The 15896-nt window shown below is 37.9% G+C and overlaps 1 protein-coding gene across 3 annotated transcripts in view; it reads left to right on the top strand.

Moving 5' to 3' along the window:
* The window catches only part of wdr27 (WD repeat domain 27), a 98531-nt gene that overhangs the window by 2795 nt on the left and 79840 nt on the right, over positions 1-15896 (top strand). For all 3 annotated transcript variants that reach the window (XM_057849057.1, XM_057849054.1, XM_057849056.1), the window contains exons 2-12: positions 4153-4291; positions 4514-4638; positions 4757-4870; positions 4945-4996; positions 5071-5141; positions 5227-5314; positions 5400-5496; positions 5731-5822; positions 8605-8669; positions 9299-9411; positions 11873-11943. In XM_057849057.1, the coding sequence (XP_057705040.1) occupies positions 4192-4291; positions 4514-4638; positions 4757-4870; positions 4945-4996; positions 5071-5141; positions 5227-5314; positions 5400-5496; positions 5731-5822; positions 8605-8669; positions 9299-9411; positions 11873-11943 (988 nt within the window). In that variant the 5' untranslated portion in view covers positions 4153-4191. The remainder of the gene's footprint in view (positions 1-4152; positions 4292-4513; positions 4639-4756; positions 4871-4944; positions 4997-5070; positions 5142-5226; positions 5315-5399; positions 5497-5730; positions 5823-8604; positions 8670-9298; positions 9412-11872; positions 11944-15896) is intronic.

Raw genomic sequence — 15896 nt, 5'->3', positions numbered from 1 at the left:
TTATTTTTGTACCTCCTTTGCAATGGTGTGGAGTTATCTTGCAATGAGCATGCTAACAATGCTAATTGGTTTACTGATATTACACTGACAAAACAGGACGATTGTTGGAAATATTCGGCCGTTTTCGCTGAAAAACAATCAAGCTTATCAATGAGATTGGGGTCTAATGTCTTTAAGTGGCGTCTTAATTGTTTTGGCTTCTGGCTGTCCGCTATAATTATTTTTAGACACAGTAAACAGTGGTCTTTCCTCATTAGCCACTGTATTAAAAGTCAAAGCTAAAAGGCAAACGGCACGAAAAAAAGCGCATTCCCGGCGGCCGAGGTAGAACCGTAGGTGAGGGCAGTTGTCGTGACGATCCCAAGCCAAAAATGGCACTTCTCGGGCGGCGACGTGAGAACCGGCCGGACAAGACAGTGGGTCGCTGCGTGAGTCCGGTCGGAAAACGGCTTTCGAAAACGGCGGCGGCGCACTGCTCTTCATATCTGTTTTCTGTGTGTTCTGAGTGCTCTTCCTTAGTTCAAAAATACTGCGCGCACTCTGAAAATGAGAGCGCCACTGCCACCCACTGAGTGGATGTGCAAGTACACTTTATTCCAGTATGGGAAAAAAAAAAAAAAAAAAAGCATGTTCCCCGAGGTCACATGCGCCCCCCCTGGCATCGCTCTGCGCCCCCCCAGGGGGGCGCGCCCCACTATTTGAGAAGTACTGCCCTATCTGAAGGCGACAGCACGCAAGAACAGAATTAAAGACGCCATGACTTTAACGAAATATTATCACGAACTTACCTTGTTTCGATCGAAAACCTCCAATTTAGCATGTATCATTGAGTGTCAAAACACAGCTGTGAATGGCAACAGCCAGATTTTTGGGGGATTTTATGGGTGAAACATATTTATAATATAACAAGGATCGCGATGCAGAAATCGCAGACATCAAGGAGTGGTCCAGATATTTTTTTCATATATTTACCCTTTTAAACTTTTTTTTTTTCTTCGTTTGGATCGATTATTTATCATCTAGCATATCGGAGAAAATGCGACAGTAACAATAACAATTAGGGCTGTCAAACGATTAAAATTTTTAAGTTAATCACAGCTTAAAAATTAATTAATCGTAATTAATTGCAATTCAAACCATCTATAAAATATGCCATATTTTTCTGTAAATTATTGTTGGAATGGAAAATAAGACACAAGATGGATATATACATTCAACATACTGTACATAAGTACTGTATATGTTTATTATAACAATAAAGCAACACAATGGCATTAACATTTAACATTTTGTTAAAGCGATCCATGGATAGAAAGACTTGTAGTTCTTAAAAGATAAATGTTAGTACAAGTTATAGAAATTTTGTATATAAACCCCTCTTAATGTTGTTTTAATAAAATTTGTAAAATTTTCAATCAAAAAATAAAGTAGTCGCTCACCATTGTTGATGTCAATAATTACACAATGCTCATTGTGCTTAAACCCATAAATTCAGTCGCACCAAAGCGCCAGCAGAGGGAGACAAAAAACACAAGTAACAAGTGCACATGACACTGTGCTGTCATTTTAATCTGTTTGAGCAGGGCATATACATTAATAGCATCAAATATTTTAATGTGATTAATTAAAAAAATTAATTACCGCCCGTTAACGCGATAATTTTGACAGCCCTAAAAAAAAAAAAAAAAAAATACAACTAAGCGATAGTTATGAGGTAGATATCCGTGACTTTTTTTTTTTACAGAAACCATTTTTTTTCATTGTGACATAATTTGTTTAAAAATTTAAAATATGTGAGTGAATAATTATTTTAAGTCTTTTTTTAAAAACAAAATATTAGACATCAATTAATGATTCTAAGCTAAAAATGACAGACATTCTGAATACTAAATATAATTAATTACCTTCGTTTTATGGCTAGGTTGAAACAAAAGCGGTTGCGCGACGTCTGTAAATAGGGGTTTCCAGGGTAAAACGGACAAATTAAGAATAGTTTTGGGGCTTAATGCGCCATGAATCTGCTATGGCATCAAATAGACCACAGGTGTCAAACCGATTCCAGAAAGGGCCTAGTGGGTGCAGGTTTGCTTTCCAACCAATGAAGAGGACACCTTTTCACCAATTAGATCTCCCTTGAAACCTTTAAAACATTATAACGCTATTTCAGTTATCTTTATTTACATTTGTAAAATTACCAGTAATCCTTAAAGCATAGGTGTCAAACCGATTCCAGAAAGGGCCAAGTGGGTGCAGGTTTGCTTTCCAACCAATGAAGAGGACACCTTTTCACCAATCAGGTCTTTTACATGTGTTATCAGTTAAACTTTGTCAGGTGCTGCTTGTTTCAGTAGGAAGTTCATTGGTTAAACTCTATGCACGGTATCGGTTGGAACAAAATCCAGCACCCACTTGGCCCTTTCTGGAATCGGTTTGACACCTGTGCCTTAGAGGGACAGTCCTGTAAAAGTCAACACTAATACATTTATTGCTTGGGTCAAAAGGAAAAAAAGTGTTTTTAATTATTCTGCCAATTTGACAAAAAGACAATAAGATATCAAATAATGGCTCAGCCATCTGCTAAGTCATACAATTTTACACAAAGCTCACATTATATAAAACACATATGAACCTAACCGAAGATGTAATATGAGGATGGAATTTTTTCCACTTCTGCCCCGGAAGTAAGGCTACAAATTTAGCGGATCCTTAGCAGAACTGGAGCAGACCGCAATGCATCCAAAGTCAGTCGCTGCTGGACGAGATGCCACTGCCTGTAGAGTCTGCCAGCCATGATGCATTGTTGCTTGTGGTTGGCCGTGTCCAAACCCAAATAAGATAACAAAACATATACATGCGAAAGATGATGTATTTGCGGAATCGCAGGCTGTAACTTTGCAGCACAGCTTGATGGCAGTCACAGTTGACGCACAGAGCCTTATTCTTTTGTTGGTGTGGACTAGGAAGCAAGTGACGTCTTGGTGACGTCACCTGACCTCCTTTTTAGACTGCCCCAAAATCCTGGGAGCTAAGGAGATATAAAAGTTTTTGTGATAAATCAGAGATTCAGTCTGTTTTCAGCACTTATCTTCAAACATATAGCATGTATTTTAAATCAAATCATCAAAATGACTAGTGTCCTTTTAATCTGTTTCTGCATTGTGATGTTTTTGTTCGTCACAGCCATTCATCTACCGTAGTTTTCGGACTATAAGACACGACCCACCAAATTTGACACGAAAACTGCATTTGTTCATAGATAAGCCGCTCTGGACTACAAGCCGCAGATGTCGTCACTGTATTATAGAATATTTACACCAAAATATATTAACCTGTAACACTTTATTTGAGAGCACCATCATAGGACTGTCGTAAGACCAAATGAACCACAATGAAGCTTTGAACCAATTGGCTGCAAAGTTTCATTGCTTCAAGAAGCCTAATTTGGCTATCATTGCTCCCTTGAGGGAGACAGTCAACCTCTGCTGCCACCTGCCGTCAACACTGTTGTCGTCCAACACGCCTCCTAGCATGCATTGCAGTGCTAGATTTAAATAACAATCAAAATTCTTGTTCTGTGCTAATTATTTCTTCAGTTACTCTTTCAGTTGTTCCATTTACTGCAAGCTCTGGTATTTAGTCACACTTTTTTTCACAGTGGTGCAAAAAAACTGTCATTAGACAATCATAATTATGACATAACACTGCCATGAGTATTATTGAATGCTAATGACAGATGTCAGGTTTGTTTCATCTAGCCAATTATCTCACTTTTGAATAGATGTAAAAGATCCGAGCTGGACATGAATGGAGTTAGTGACTTAATTTGCCGGATGATACTTAATGACATCTGTCATAAGCATTCATTAATGACCGTGATATGGTCATGTCACAATTATGACGGTTTTATGGCAGTCTTATGACGCCGCTGTCAAATAAAGTGTTCCCTATTAACCAAAATAAATCAACAAATAAGATGCGCTGGACTATAAACTGCAGGATTCAAAATAAGGGAAAAATGTAGCGGCTTATCGTCCGAAAATTACAGAATATGACTGTATTTGACAATTACATCCAGAATTGAATACATACCAAACAAACAAAAAAAAACAGGTCCATTTTTTATGTTGGGTGTTTTCTAATGACTCTCCACAGGCCTTGCTGCTGACGGGCCATCATGGTGACATCACCTCCATGACTTTTGGAAATAACTCACCTATCCTTCTCTGCTCTGCATCTGATGATTATGTTATCATATGGAATGTGGAAGTTTGCCAGAAAACAGTGAGCCAAGGTACGGAAAGAGACATTATGTCAGTGTAAATTCATATCATTTAGAAATTCAATGACTAGTACAGTAAATTATTTTGTAAATTTTATAATAATGCTGAGATCTGATTTATACTGACATGAAGGCAATTATTTAACAACCTTTTTTATTGTGTTTTCAATTGCATTGTTGATCAATTCTGCTGCATTACAATGGTCTTATGTAGCTAACATAATTTGATCACAGGAAACATTGCAGCTGGAACAATCATTGGAACCTTGCTCGGTCAAGTGGTCCATCTTTCCTTCTGTTTATCTGATGACAAAGTGGCTGCATGTGCTGGAGCAACTACATATATTCTCAGCACAAAGGTACTTTGAAATCACCAAATACAGTTTCAAGGATTTCTAATCTAGAGATGCAAATGTTGATAGCAAATGTTGATATTGATACAGATGCTAAGTGACTTAGGATTGTTTTTCACATCAGAAAAAGCAAACAATCTCAACACTGACTGGCCATTTGGGGCCTGTGACATCAGCAGAGTTTTGTCCGTGGAATGAAGACATTCTTGTCACAACATCAGAGGACCGCACATTCAAGGTACTGAGTCGAACAGTTCAAATAATGTATTATTTCTTGTTAGAAGGATGCAATTGTACTCAACTATTTTTTAGGTATGGGATCTAAACACTGAAACACTTTTCTACCAATCTTTTGTACTGTCAGGTATGTCATTTTGGAATAAAACCAATCAGTCTTCCTAATTTTTTGTGTATTCACTCAATCTTTCATTTTTTAAGCTTCTCCTCTGCTCAGTGCCCTCTTCATAGAGGAAAATGAGCAGATAATCATGGGATCCTCTGACGGACAGGTTGTTATTATCAGCTCTAAGAGGAATAAGATGTCAAAAAGTAATTTCACACCATGGGCGAACGACTATTTTCTGTGTGCTTTAGGTTTGGTGCTTTTCTCTCCACATTGGCTTTTCTTGTCAGCTTGTGACTAAAATAGACCTTCATAAGAGTGAACAAAGACTTCAAGGAGGTGACAAAATCGACATGGAGTACATGTTACATCAAGTACATTTATAAGCCTATTTACTCTTATTGAGTGTAATTAACTCTTATAGGAGCAGCAGAAAAGTCACCTGAAGTGGATATTTCAAAACCTGTTCTAAAAATGGCTTCCTTTGCCTCATTTAATGGTGACACTGATGGAGAAAAAAGGTAAATGGAAAATATCTACTTCTTTGCCTGGCTGAATTTTCTGAATAAAAAAATAAAAAGGCCTATGATCAAAGCCATGACGATGAATGGTGGAAATATTCCTAATGGCTTATCTTTCATTGCAAATGAGCTGGACAAAAAAAAATATCTACCTTTCTAGCTAATGTCCTCCAACTGCATTAACTGTTTCAGCGTTTTCATTTTCTCCTCATGTAAGTTTTCTTGGTTTTCAAGGGACATGTGTTGGTTATATGTTGGATGCACTGATGGCCTTTATGTGGTCAATCTGGATACATCAGAGCTGGTTGCAGTTCTACATTTCACAGGTAAGCTTCTTATAGAGCTCCTGTTGCAATTACCCTAGCAAAATAAACCCTCATTATTATTATTATAATGAATTATTATTATTAAAGGCTGAAAGCCAAGTCGCCACTCATTGTTGCTCTTGCGTAAACTAGCATTTTGAGCTAATCCTCAGTTATTCGTTAACGGATGACAAAGAAACTTGGTAGGCATAGTCTAGGTATATTTATTTATTTATTAGGAATATATTCTACACTGCTGGCCAAAAGTATTGGCACCCCTGCAATTCTGTCAGATAATGCTCAATTTCTCCCAGAAAATGATTGTAATTACAAATGCTTTGGTAGTAATATCTTCATTTATTTTGCTTGCAATGAAAAAACACAAAAGAGAATGAAAAAAAAAAAAACCTAAATCATTATCATTTTACACAAAACTCCAAAATGGGCCAGACAAAAGTATTGGCACCCTCAGCCAAATACTTCGTAGCACAACCTTTGGACGAAATAACTGCGAACAACCACTTCCGGTATCTATCAGTGAGTTTCTTACAATGCTCTGCTGGAATTTTAGACCATTCTTCTTTGGTCAACTGCTCCTGGTCTCTGAGATTTGAAGGGTGCCTTCTCCAAACTGCCATTTTCAGATCTCTCCACTGGTGTTCTATGGGATTCAGGTCTGGACTCATTGCTGACGACTTTAGAAGTCTCCAGTGCTTTCTCTTAAACTATTTTCTAGTGCTTTTTGAAGTGTGTTTTGGGTCATTGTCTTGGTGGAAAACCATGACCTCTGAGGGGACCCAGCTTTCTCACACTGGGCCCTACATTATGCTGCAAAATTTGTTGGTAGTCTTCAGACTTCATAATGCCATGCACACTGTCAAGCAGTCCAGTGCCAGAGGTTGCAAAGCAAACCTAAAACATTAGGGAACCTCCACCGTGTTTGACTGTGGGGACCGTGTTCTTTTCTTTGAAGGCCTCGTTTTTTTCCCCCTGTAAACTCTATGTTGATGCTTTTTCCCAAAAAGCTGTACGTTTGTCTCATCTACCAGAGAACATTCTTCCAAAACATTTTTGGCTTTCTCAGGTAAGTATTGGCAAACTTCAGCCTTGCTTTTTTATGTCTCTGGGTCAGAAGTGGGATCTTCCTGGGTATTTACAATAGAGTCCCTTTTCATTCAGACGCTGACTGATATTACGGGTTGACACTGTTGTACCCTCGGACTGCAGGACAGCTTGAACTTGTTTGGATGTTAGTCGAGGTTCTTTATCCACCATCTGCACAGTCTTTCGTTGAAATTTCCGTCAACTTTTCTTTTCCATCCACATCTAGGGAGGTTAGCCACAATGCCATGGGCTTTACACTTATTGATGACACTGCGCACGGTAGACAAAGGAACATTCAGGTCTTTGGAGATGGACTTTTAGCCTTGAAATTGCCCATGCTTCCTCACTCAAGTCCTCAGACAGTTCTTTGGTCTTTCTTCTCTCCATGCTCAATGTGGTACATACAAGGACACAGGAAAGAGGTTGAGTTAACTTTAATCCATTAAAATTGGCCGCAAGTGGGATTTAGTTATTGCCACCACCTGTTATGCGCCACAGGTAAGTAACAGGTGCCGTTAATTACACAAATTAGAGGTGCATCAAATGAATAAATGACAGAATTGCAGGGGTGCCAAAACTTTTGGCCAGCAGTGTAGGTGTATACAACCCCTAGAAAAAAGTATGCAATCACCAGTCTCGGACGAGCACTCACTCAGACATTAAATCTTGTAGAACAAACTCAGATAAAAAGCTTGAAAAAATAATGAATTAGTTCAAAAGTGCACCTCTTCAGGATTCAGAAACACTAAAACAAATGAATAAAAACATTGTTGTGGTCAGTAAATGTTGCTTCTATAGAGCAAGTGCAGGAAAATATAAATGGAATCACTCCATTCTGAGGAAAAAATATGGAATCATGAGAAACAAACAAGGAAATAACAATCAAAACACATCTCTAGTATTTAGTAGCACCACCTCTGGCTTTTATGACAGCTTGCAGTCTCTTAGGCATGGACTCTTTATCAATTTGGTGCCAACTCCATTTGATTGCAGTTGCCAGATCATCCTTGCAGGTTGGAGCCTTGCTGTGGACCATTATTTTTCAAGTTCCACCACAGGTTTTCAATAGGGTTGAGATCTGGGCTTTTGCAGACCATGACATTGACTGGATGAGTCTTTCTCCAAGGAATGCTTCAACAGTTTTAGCTCTGGGGCATGATGCTTGTCATCTTGGAAAATGACAAACATATTTTCAATTGAAGGGATAAGAAAGCTGTTTAAAATTTCAATGTAAACTTGTGCATTTATTGAAGATTTAACCACAGCCATCTCCCCAGTGCCTTTGCCTGACATGCAGCCCCATATCACCGAGGACTGAAGGAATTTTGACGTTTTCTTCAGGCTGTCATCTTTGTAAATCTTACTGGAACAGCACCAAACCAAAGTTCCAGCATCATCACCTTGTCCAATGCAGATTCTTGACTCTTGACACCTTGTCCAATGCAGATTCTTGACTCTTGACAAGTTGATGATGCTGGAACTTTGGTTTGGTGCCGTTCCAGTGAGATTTACAAAGATGACTAAATGATGATAAACTGTCTGAGTGAGTGCTCGTCTGAGACGGGTGATTTTATTTAATAAAAAGAGTAAGGATTAACCATCAGGTATTTTTATCTTGACCAAGGGAAAAATATATAACATTTGTCTAAATGATTTTAATGCATTTTGCCCATTCAGACTGTATTTCAACTGTTTGTAGACAACCCAGATTTGAGTATCGCAATGGCTGGCTCTTGGGTCTTCTGTGGAAAGGGTATGAAGTCTGTGAGTATATTAGAAATAACTGAAAGAAACTTCTCTATGGTTTGATATCTTATAAAGTTCCTAATTTAAGATAATACAGTTTGAGATTTGATTTTATTGTGACCGCTTTTGTAGTGGTACATTCATCTTTGTTGGTGTGATTGGAATGTTTGTCCGTTTCGCTCTCTAAATGTGAAAACTGCACTCTGCATGTCTACTGTGTTTTAATTGTTTTACCTTACCACAGATTGTTTGAGTCAGTTCCTTGTTTTACCATGCCACTAATTGCTTTGAGTCAGCGCGTATTGGGGAAAAAATGTGGTTGCTATCACATAAAAGTTTACTGCTTCACCTATTAAAATCTACCATCATTAAACTGAATAAGGGATGTTTTTGATTAGTTTTGTCTGATAACTTTGAATGTGTTAATGGCCCCGCAATTAAAAATGGCATTTCAGAAACTGCAGGTACTACACACTGTAGTGTATACTTGTTAACTTTTAGCAATAGCATTTATATATGTTTGTGTTTGAGATTGTGCTTTATTCTGTTCACAGTAAATTAAATTTCAAAAATGAAATAGCAATAGGCACATTCTAAAATATTAACAGATGATCAGCATTGAAGGGATTTGAATTCTTGCCACACAGATGCTGTTTTTAGTGAGTTCTTTGTTTACGCCATGTGTGGGCCTTCTGGAGTTCTGTTTGGATGATGCAGAGAGAATCCAGGCTGGAAGTCAAGGCTTTTCAATATTTCCAAGGTAATTTGGAACTTCAATAAGAAATGTAATTTTACATTTCATAAACAATGTTAACACACTCACATTCAGAAGATATATGCAGTATATATACTGGAATATAAAGCATGATCAGAGACTTCACTATCATTTAATGGGAAACGGGGCACGGGGCCGCGCCGTAGCGGGCCTATCTTCAAAAACCTAAAATTAAAATATTTTCAAAACCAAAGCCGCTAGCGACCTAAAACCAAAACGGGCACATCCCTTAGGCATATATGAGTCACCATGAGCAGCGACACCAGAAATTTAATGTTGTTCCCTAATAAAATATCAATTAATTGTTTTTTTTTTTTTTTTTTTTTTTTTTATATAAGTAGAAAAAAACTTAAAATGGCTATAAAATTCTCAGATTTCACACTGCATGCACAAAAATCAGATGCAAATGCTGAGATAATCACCTATATTTTCAGGATTAATAGCAATATTTAACACACCGTATAAATTTTTCCCCGAAATAGCGACTTATTTTTTTTTTAATTTAGTGCAGTTTTGACATAAGTATGCAGCAGCTAAGAAATCACTTAATTTTCACATCAGAAACTTAATTCTTGAAGAAAGCATGCAGAATCATCTTAATTTTACTCAACAAAAGCAAATTTTGCATTTTTCTATATAAAATAACTTATTTAGGTTGAATTCCGATGCCACTATTGCCTCAGCACGTCTTGCCGGCTGTCTGGCCCTCGTTGTTTTTAGATTAAAATGTTATATAAAATGCAACATGTAAAAGCCAAATTGTTTTTTGTATGGACGCAGAAATGAATTACTATTTTTTTTTTTTGCCAAAAAACGGGCAGTTAGCCAAAAAATTACCTGATTATTTGAATGTAAAGTTACGCTATTGTTCATGGATACAAAATCCTACATGGCAGCCATCACAAATTGGAGGTTTCAAAAAAGATGTTTTTGAGTTGAAAATTCTTGTAAATAAATGTGTAAATCCCGAAATTTATCTATAGATATAAACGTAAAACAGTCTAGATTCTTGGTTACAGTGTTGTTTTCGTCAACGATGACGGTAACGAAAATATTTAACACTTTTTTTCATGACAATGACGAGACAATAACGAGCAAAAACGTGTTTTGGGAGACTAAAACATTACGGGATGAATGCCAGTTTTTTGTCTGACGAGACAAGAACGTGATGAAAATGCGCAATAGTTTCCGTCACATGTTCACAATGTGTGACATCTTTATGTGTAGTTTGCCTGCATCGTAGCTGTGTCTGGTTGTTTCAGTCCCCTCCCCGACTCACCAGTGTGTCTTCTCCAGTCTCCATGAAGGCTTGCACATATGGTAAGAATTGTTTTCCTGGCGATAGAGAAAATGCAATTCTGCTGAGTGCTCATCACACACTAAACGTAACTCATAGCTTTAGCAAAGTATTCACATTCGCATTGGCATCGGCATGCGTCCTCTTAAACTCTCTGACAACTTTTTTTTTTACATATACTTGGTCCAGGTGGGTATAATTAATTAAATATAATGTAATGTTTTCCTGCTGAGTGTGAATAATCACCAAATTGGCATTGTCCTTATAGACGCTATAATATGTGCTTGTTTGTCAATGTTGATTCGAAATAGTTGGAAACCTATTTATTTATTTATTTATTTCAGGAATAATATAAAAAAAATTTACACACAAAAATAGTTTTCGTAAATGTCGACTAAAACTAGACGAAATTAGTCTTGAGTTTTCATCAACAAAAACAAGACGAAGACAAACACATTTTGAGATGACTAAAATATGACTAAGACTAACAAGTGTTATTGTTCAAAAGACTTAAGACCAAAACAAAAATTAAAAGGGCTGCCAATAACAACACTGCTTGGTTAACAAAACAAAACAAACAAACAAACAAAAAAATACAGTTATCATTCATTTTGTATAAATATTTCAAGCTAAAGTTACGCACATTTTTTCCATTCATTTCATTTTTTTTTACATTTCAAAGTGCATGCGTGGTGCTGTTTTATACAATAATTACCTTGAATCCTTGACCAAATCACTCTTGAGGCACTCCTGCCTACTTGTATCCACTAAAACGTTCGTCCTATTTCCACCTAAATCCGGTGTCAGAACGCAGAGTGGTTGGGTTTATTGCAGTGAAATCTCCCACGATGCTCTGCCTGGCCCGGCCCCCTACGGGAACCATTGTTACAATGTCTGTTGCAGCTGTCTCATCACCTGATAGTGAAGTCTAGGGCATGATGTAAAATGAGCTGAGATACATATTCAAACCCTTCAAATTTTGACACGTGTTGGAAAATTGCGAAGTACAAGCTGTAGTCGTGGTTGCTGTTTCTGAATTTTTGGAGTTAACATCAAAATGGTTGCGTGACTAGTAATCCAGGAGTGGAAAGGTTTATCAGCATTCCAGTATGCCAGTAACTCATCGGGTAATGCCTCCCTTGTTTCCAGTTCCTCCCCACTGCTAGAGTCTCCTCTGAATGCTGAGCTGAAAAAGGAAGTCAATCATTTAAAGAAAAAAGGTCAGACTATGTATTTTTTATTTATTGTTTTTGATGGTTACAAAATAATTTCCCGTTGTTAAAAAATAATGTGTGGAAATTTAACCCTTGCATAAGAGCTTCAAATTTATCTGTATGGTACAATGACTAAGGCTTGTATTTCTGTTATTGCTATGGCAATTGTGCACCACACATTTTTACACACTTTCTTTAACTGTTATCGTCAGCTTTATTAATCATGTTGCTATTGAGATTGAAGTGCAGAACGAGTACAAATGTAGTTGTGATCTGAATTGATTATAACTGTAGACGGTGGCGGTTTTAGGTGTGGGGCCACAGGGGCACCAGCTCCACCAGTAATTTGAATGGTCCCGTTCCCATTGCACAATGCAAGGCCATCAGTGAATCCTTCTTTTCTGAAGTGAGAGAGAATGAAATAATGTTGTTTTTAGAGTTGGCCTGAACGATATATCATTTGAACATCACCATTGCGATGTGCGATATTTTTTTTTTTTTGAACAAGCAAACTTTTTTCTTGGTTTCATGCTCGTACAGCGCCGCAGCCTCTCACCCTCTCTCTTGCTAAGCCGAGTGGACAAACGATTTTTTTGTGTCACCAGTGCAGCTGGCGTTTGGTACTGAAAGTTAACAATGATTGACAGGTTTGTGGCTTTGATCTTTCCAAAGAAGACTCGGTAGCTCTACGATCAAAGGCACAAATGTGTTAATCATCATTAATTTTGTTACACGCTAGCTGTAGCCCAATCTGAAGTGTACCGTAGCAACTCATTCATTGTGTAAGTAAGAGGCTGTTCTCGGCAACATGAGCAAATTTGAAACATTGTTCCATATTATTCTTGTTTAAAAGTAATTCACATTATGAAGGCAGTGTGTATTTTTTCCGGGTTCCTGCCACATCCTCCCAAAATGTGCATGGTATGCTGATTGAACACTCTAAATTCTCTGTAGGTGTGAGTGCGTGCGTGAATGATTGTGTGTCTATATGTGCTCTGCGAATGGCTGGTAACCAGTTCAGGGTGTACCAAGCCTTCTGCTTGGAGTTAGCTGTGATAGGCTCCAGCACCCCTGCGATACTTGTGAGTATAAGTGGTTCAGAAGATGAATCAATCAATGAATTACATGAATGTTATGAAGAATGATTAAGGCTTTAAAGGTGATGCAATGAAAAATGTAGGTACGCCTACATTTTGTGCGTGTGCACCTCAAGAAATCGTTAGGTGCACCAGTGCAACCACTGCAAAAAGTTTGAAACCTTGGCAATATAGTATATCGCTATGTTAAAATTTTTTCAGTATGGTTAAGGCCTAACCCAAAAAGAATTCAAGTTATCTGGTGAAAATACTAGCTTTAATATCACAATAGTCATGTGAAAAAATTAGGACACCCTATGGAAGCCAGCGTGTTTTCTAACATATTTGGTCATATAGATATTTAATATAAGTTTTAACAATCTTGAGAGATTCAGGTAATAGAACTAAACAATTAAAACTGAAAAAAAGATTTCATTTAACTTGCTGTAAAATGTAATTTTAAATAAATGCAATTTCTGTTGAGGAATAAATTAGGACACCCATATTCAATCCCACTTAAAATGGCTAAAATCACACACAGGGGTATCACATCAGGTGCATATGATTAGAACATCATTACCCAGTGTTTTGAAGGAGGCTTGCCTTATTTAAACCATTTAGTTTGGTGTGCTCCTGACTGTTGAAGTGAGAGAAAACACCATGGTGAGATCAAAGGAGCTGTCTAAGGCCTTCAAAAAGAAGATTGTAGACGCTTATGAGTCTGGTAAGGGATTTCAAAAGATCTCAAAAGAATATAAAATTAGCCATTCCACTGTCCGGACATTCAAAACATGCCAACATGCCCAGGTCTGGCTGTCCAAGCAAGTTCACCCCGAGAGCAGACCGCAAGATGCTAAAAGAAGTCTCCAAAAATCCTAAAATGTCATTACGGGACCTTCAGCAGGCGGTTGTCACTGTTGATATGAAAGTGCATGCCTTTACAATCAGAAACAGACTTCACAAGCATAACCTTAATGGGAGGTGCGCAAGTAGAAATCCTTTGCTCTCCAAGAAGAACATAAGGGCCAGACTGAAGTTTCCCAGAGTGAATGTAGACAAAGACCAGGACTTCTGGAATAATGTTCTTTGGACAGATGAATCTAAAATTGAATCTTTTGGACATCAGAACAGAGGACATGTTTGGCGTAAACCCAGTACAGCATTCAAGGAAAAGAACCTCATACCAACTGTGAAGCATGGAGGTAGAAGTGTCATGGATTGGGGATGCTTTGCTGCAGCAGGACCTGGCCAGCTCACCATCGTAGAATCCACCATGAATTCTATCGTGTATCAGAGGGTGCTTGATGAACATGTGAGATCATCTGTGAAAAATTTAAAGCTGAAGCGAAACTGGACCCTTCAACATGACACTGACCCAAAACATACCAGTAAATCCACCAAGGACTGGCTGAAAAGTAAGAAATGGAGAGTCCTGGAGTGGCCGAGTTAAAGACAAGCTCTTAATCATATTAAAATGCTGTGGGGTGGCTTGAAACGGGCTGTACATGCAAGAAACCCCTCAAACATCTCAAAGCCAAAAGTATTCTGCGTTAAAGAGTGGGGCAAACTTTCTTCAGACCGATATCAAAGATTGGTAGATGGCTACAAAACGCGTCTCACTGAAGTTATTTCAGTCAAAGGGGGTAACACTAGTTATTAGGTGGTAGGGTGTCCTAACTTTTTCCTGAGTTATACTATGCATTTTTGTTGATATATTTGGTTTAATGAGGAAAACAATGTTAATTTTTATTGTTTACCTGCAATAAAATCACTTTCTTTTCCAGAGATAAAGATCAGACATTGATATGTCAACATTTCTTAACAAAGAACTGAACATTTAATGGGGTGTCCAATTTTTTTCACGTGTCTGTATATCGGAAACCCTCCAAAAATTGCAATGATAGTTTTTTCCACTACATTAAATTAAATTAATTGTAGGTTCATGTAAAATCTGTTCCACAAAGCCTTCACATTGTAAGCCTATATGAGAGAATGGAAAACATGATTTCCTTCGCACAGTAGGGTGATTGTAATGAGTTATTTAGCTCCATCCAATTTGAGCAGTTTCAGCAGTTTAACAGGTACTTGAAACATAATAGCAGACACAAACACATTGCTTCCAATATGTAGGTGTTAATTATCCAAGAGCGGTTACTTTCTACAGTCATGTCTTCTGTGATCAAAGAAGCATTTGTGACACCGCTGTATAATTAGGCTTAATTCCATTCCCTAGTTCAGGGGTTGGCAACCCAAAATTTTGAAAGAGCCATGTTGGGCAAAAAAACAAAAAGCAAATATGTCTGGAGCCGCAAAAAATTAAAAGCCTCATGTAAGCCTTACAATGAACTCAACACATGCTGTATGTATCTATACTGTGGTACCTCAACATACAATCCTTTCGACATCTGACATAAAATTTGACTCGTCATTTGTCTCGATATACTCTAAATACGATGATTTATGACAGCGTCACAATTTCATTGTTTTCCCGCAAGACGGACGCACGGCAGATTTTCTTGCGAGAGAAATCAACATGGGTCCCAAAAAGGTTAGTGCAGGTGACGCTAACCATTGAAATTAAGAAGGAAATGATAGAAAAATATAAGCGTGGTGTGTGTGTCAGTGAACTGGCTCGACAATACGGCTGGAATATGTCTACGATCTCAACGGTCTTCCTTCGACCTCTGTTTGCTAGTTTAAGGTGACAATTATTGTTGTTGTAACATCGGCAAGGAAGAACTTGAGCAACACAACACGCCTACTGTCCGCCATAGCCGACGCCAACAACATGTAAACAAAAAGTTGAAACTCTTCCCCAACTCTCTCAGTCTATGGTCAGTCACACGATGCGTTCAGGAACAGCATGCAAAACACAACCGCCAC

This window comes from Corythoichthys intestinalis, chromosome 10 (assembly GCF_030265065.1).
Source record: "Corythoichthys intestinalis isolate RoL2023-P3 chromosome 10, ASM3026506v1, whole genome shotgun sequence".
Lineage (NCBI taxonomy): Eukaryota > Metazoa > Chordata > Actinopteri > Syngnathiformes > Syngnathidae > Corythoichthys > Corythoichthys intestinalis.
The sequence above is the reverse complement of the archived record's forward strand: the minus strand, read 5'-3'. Positions and strand labels throughout refer to the sequence as shown.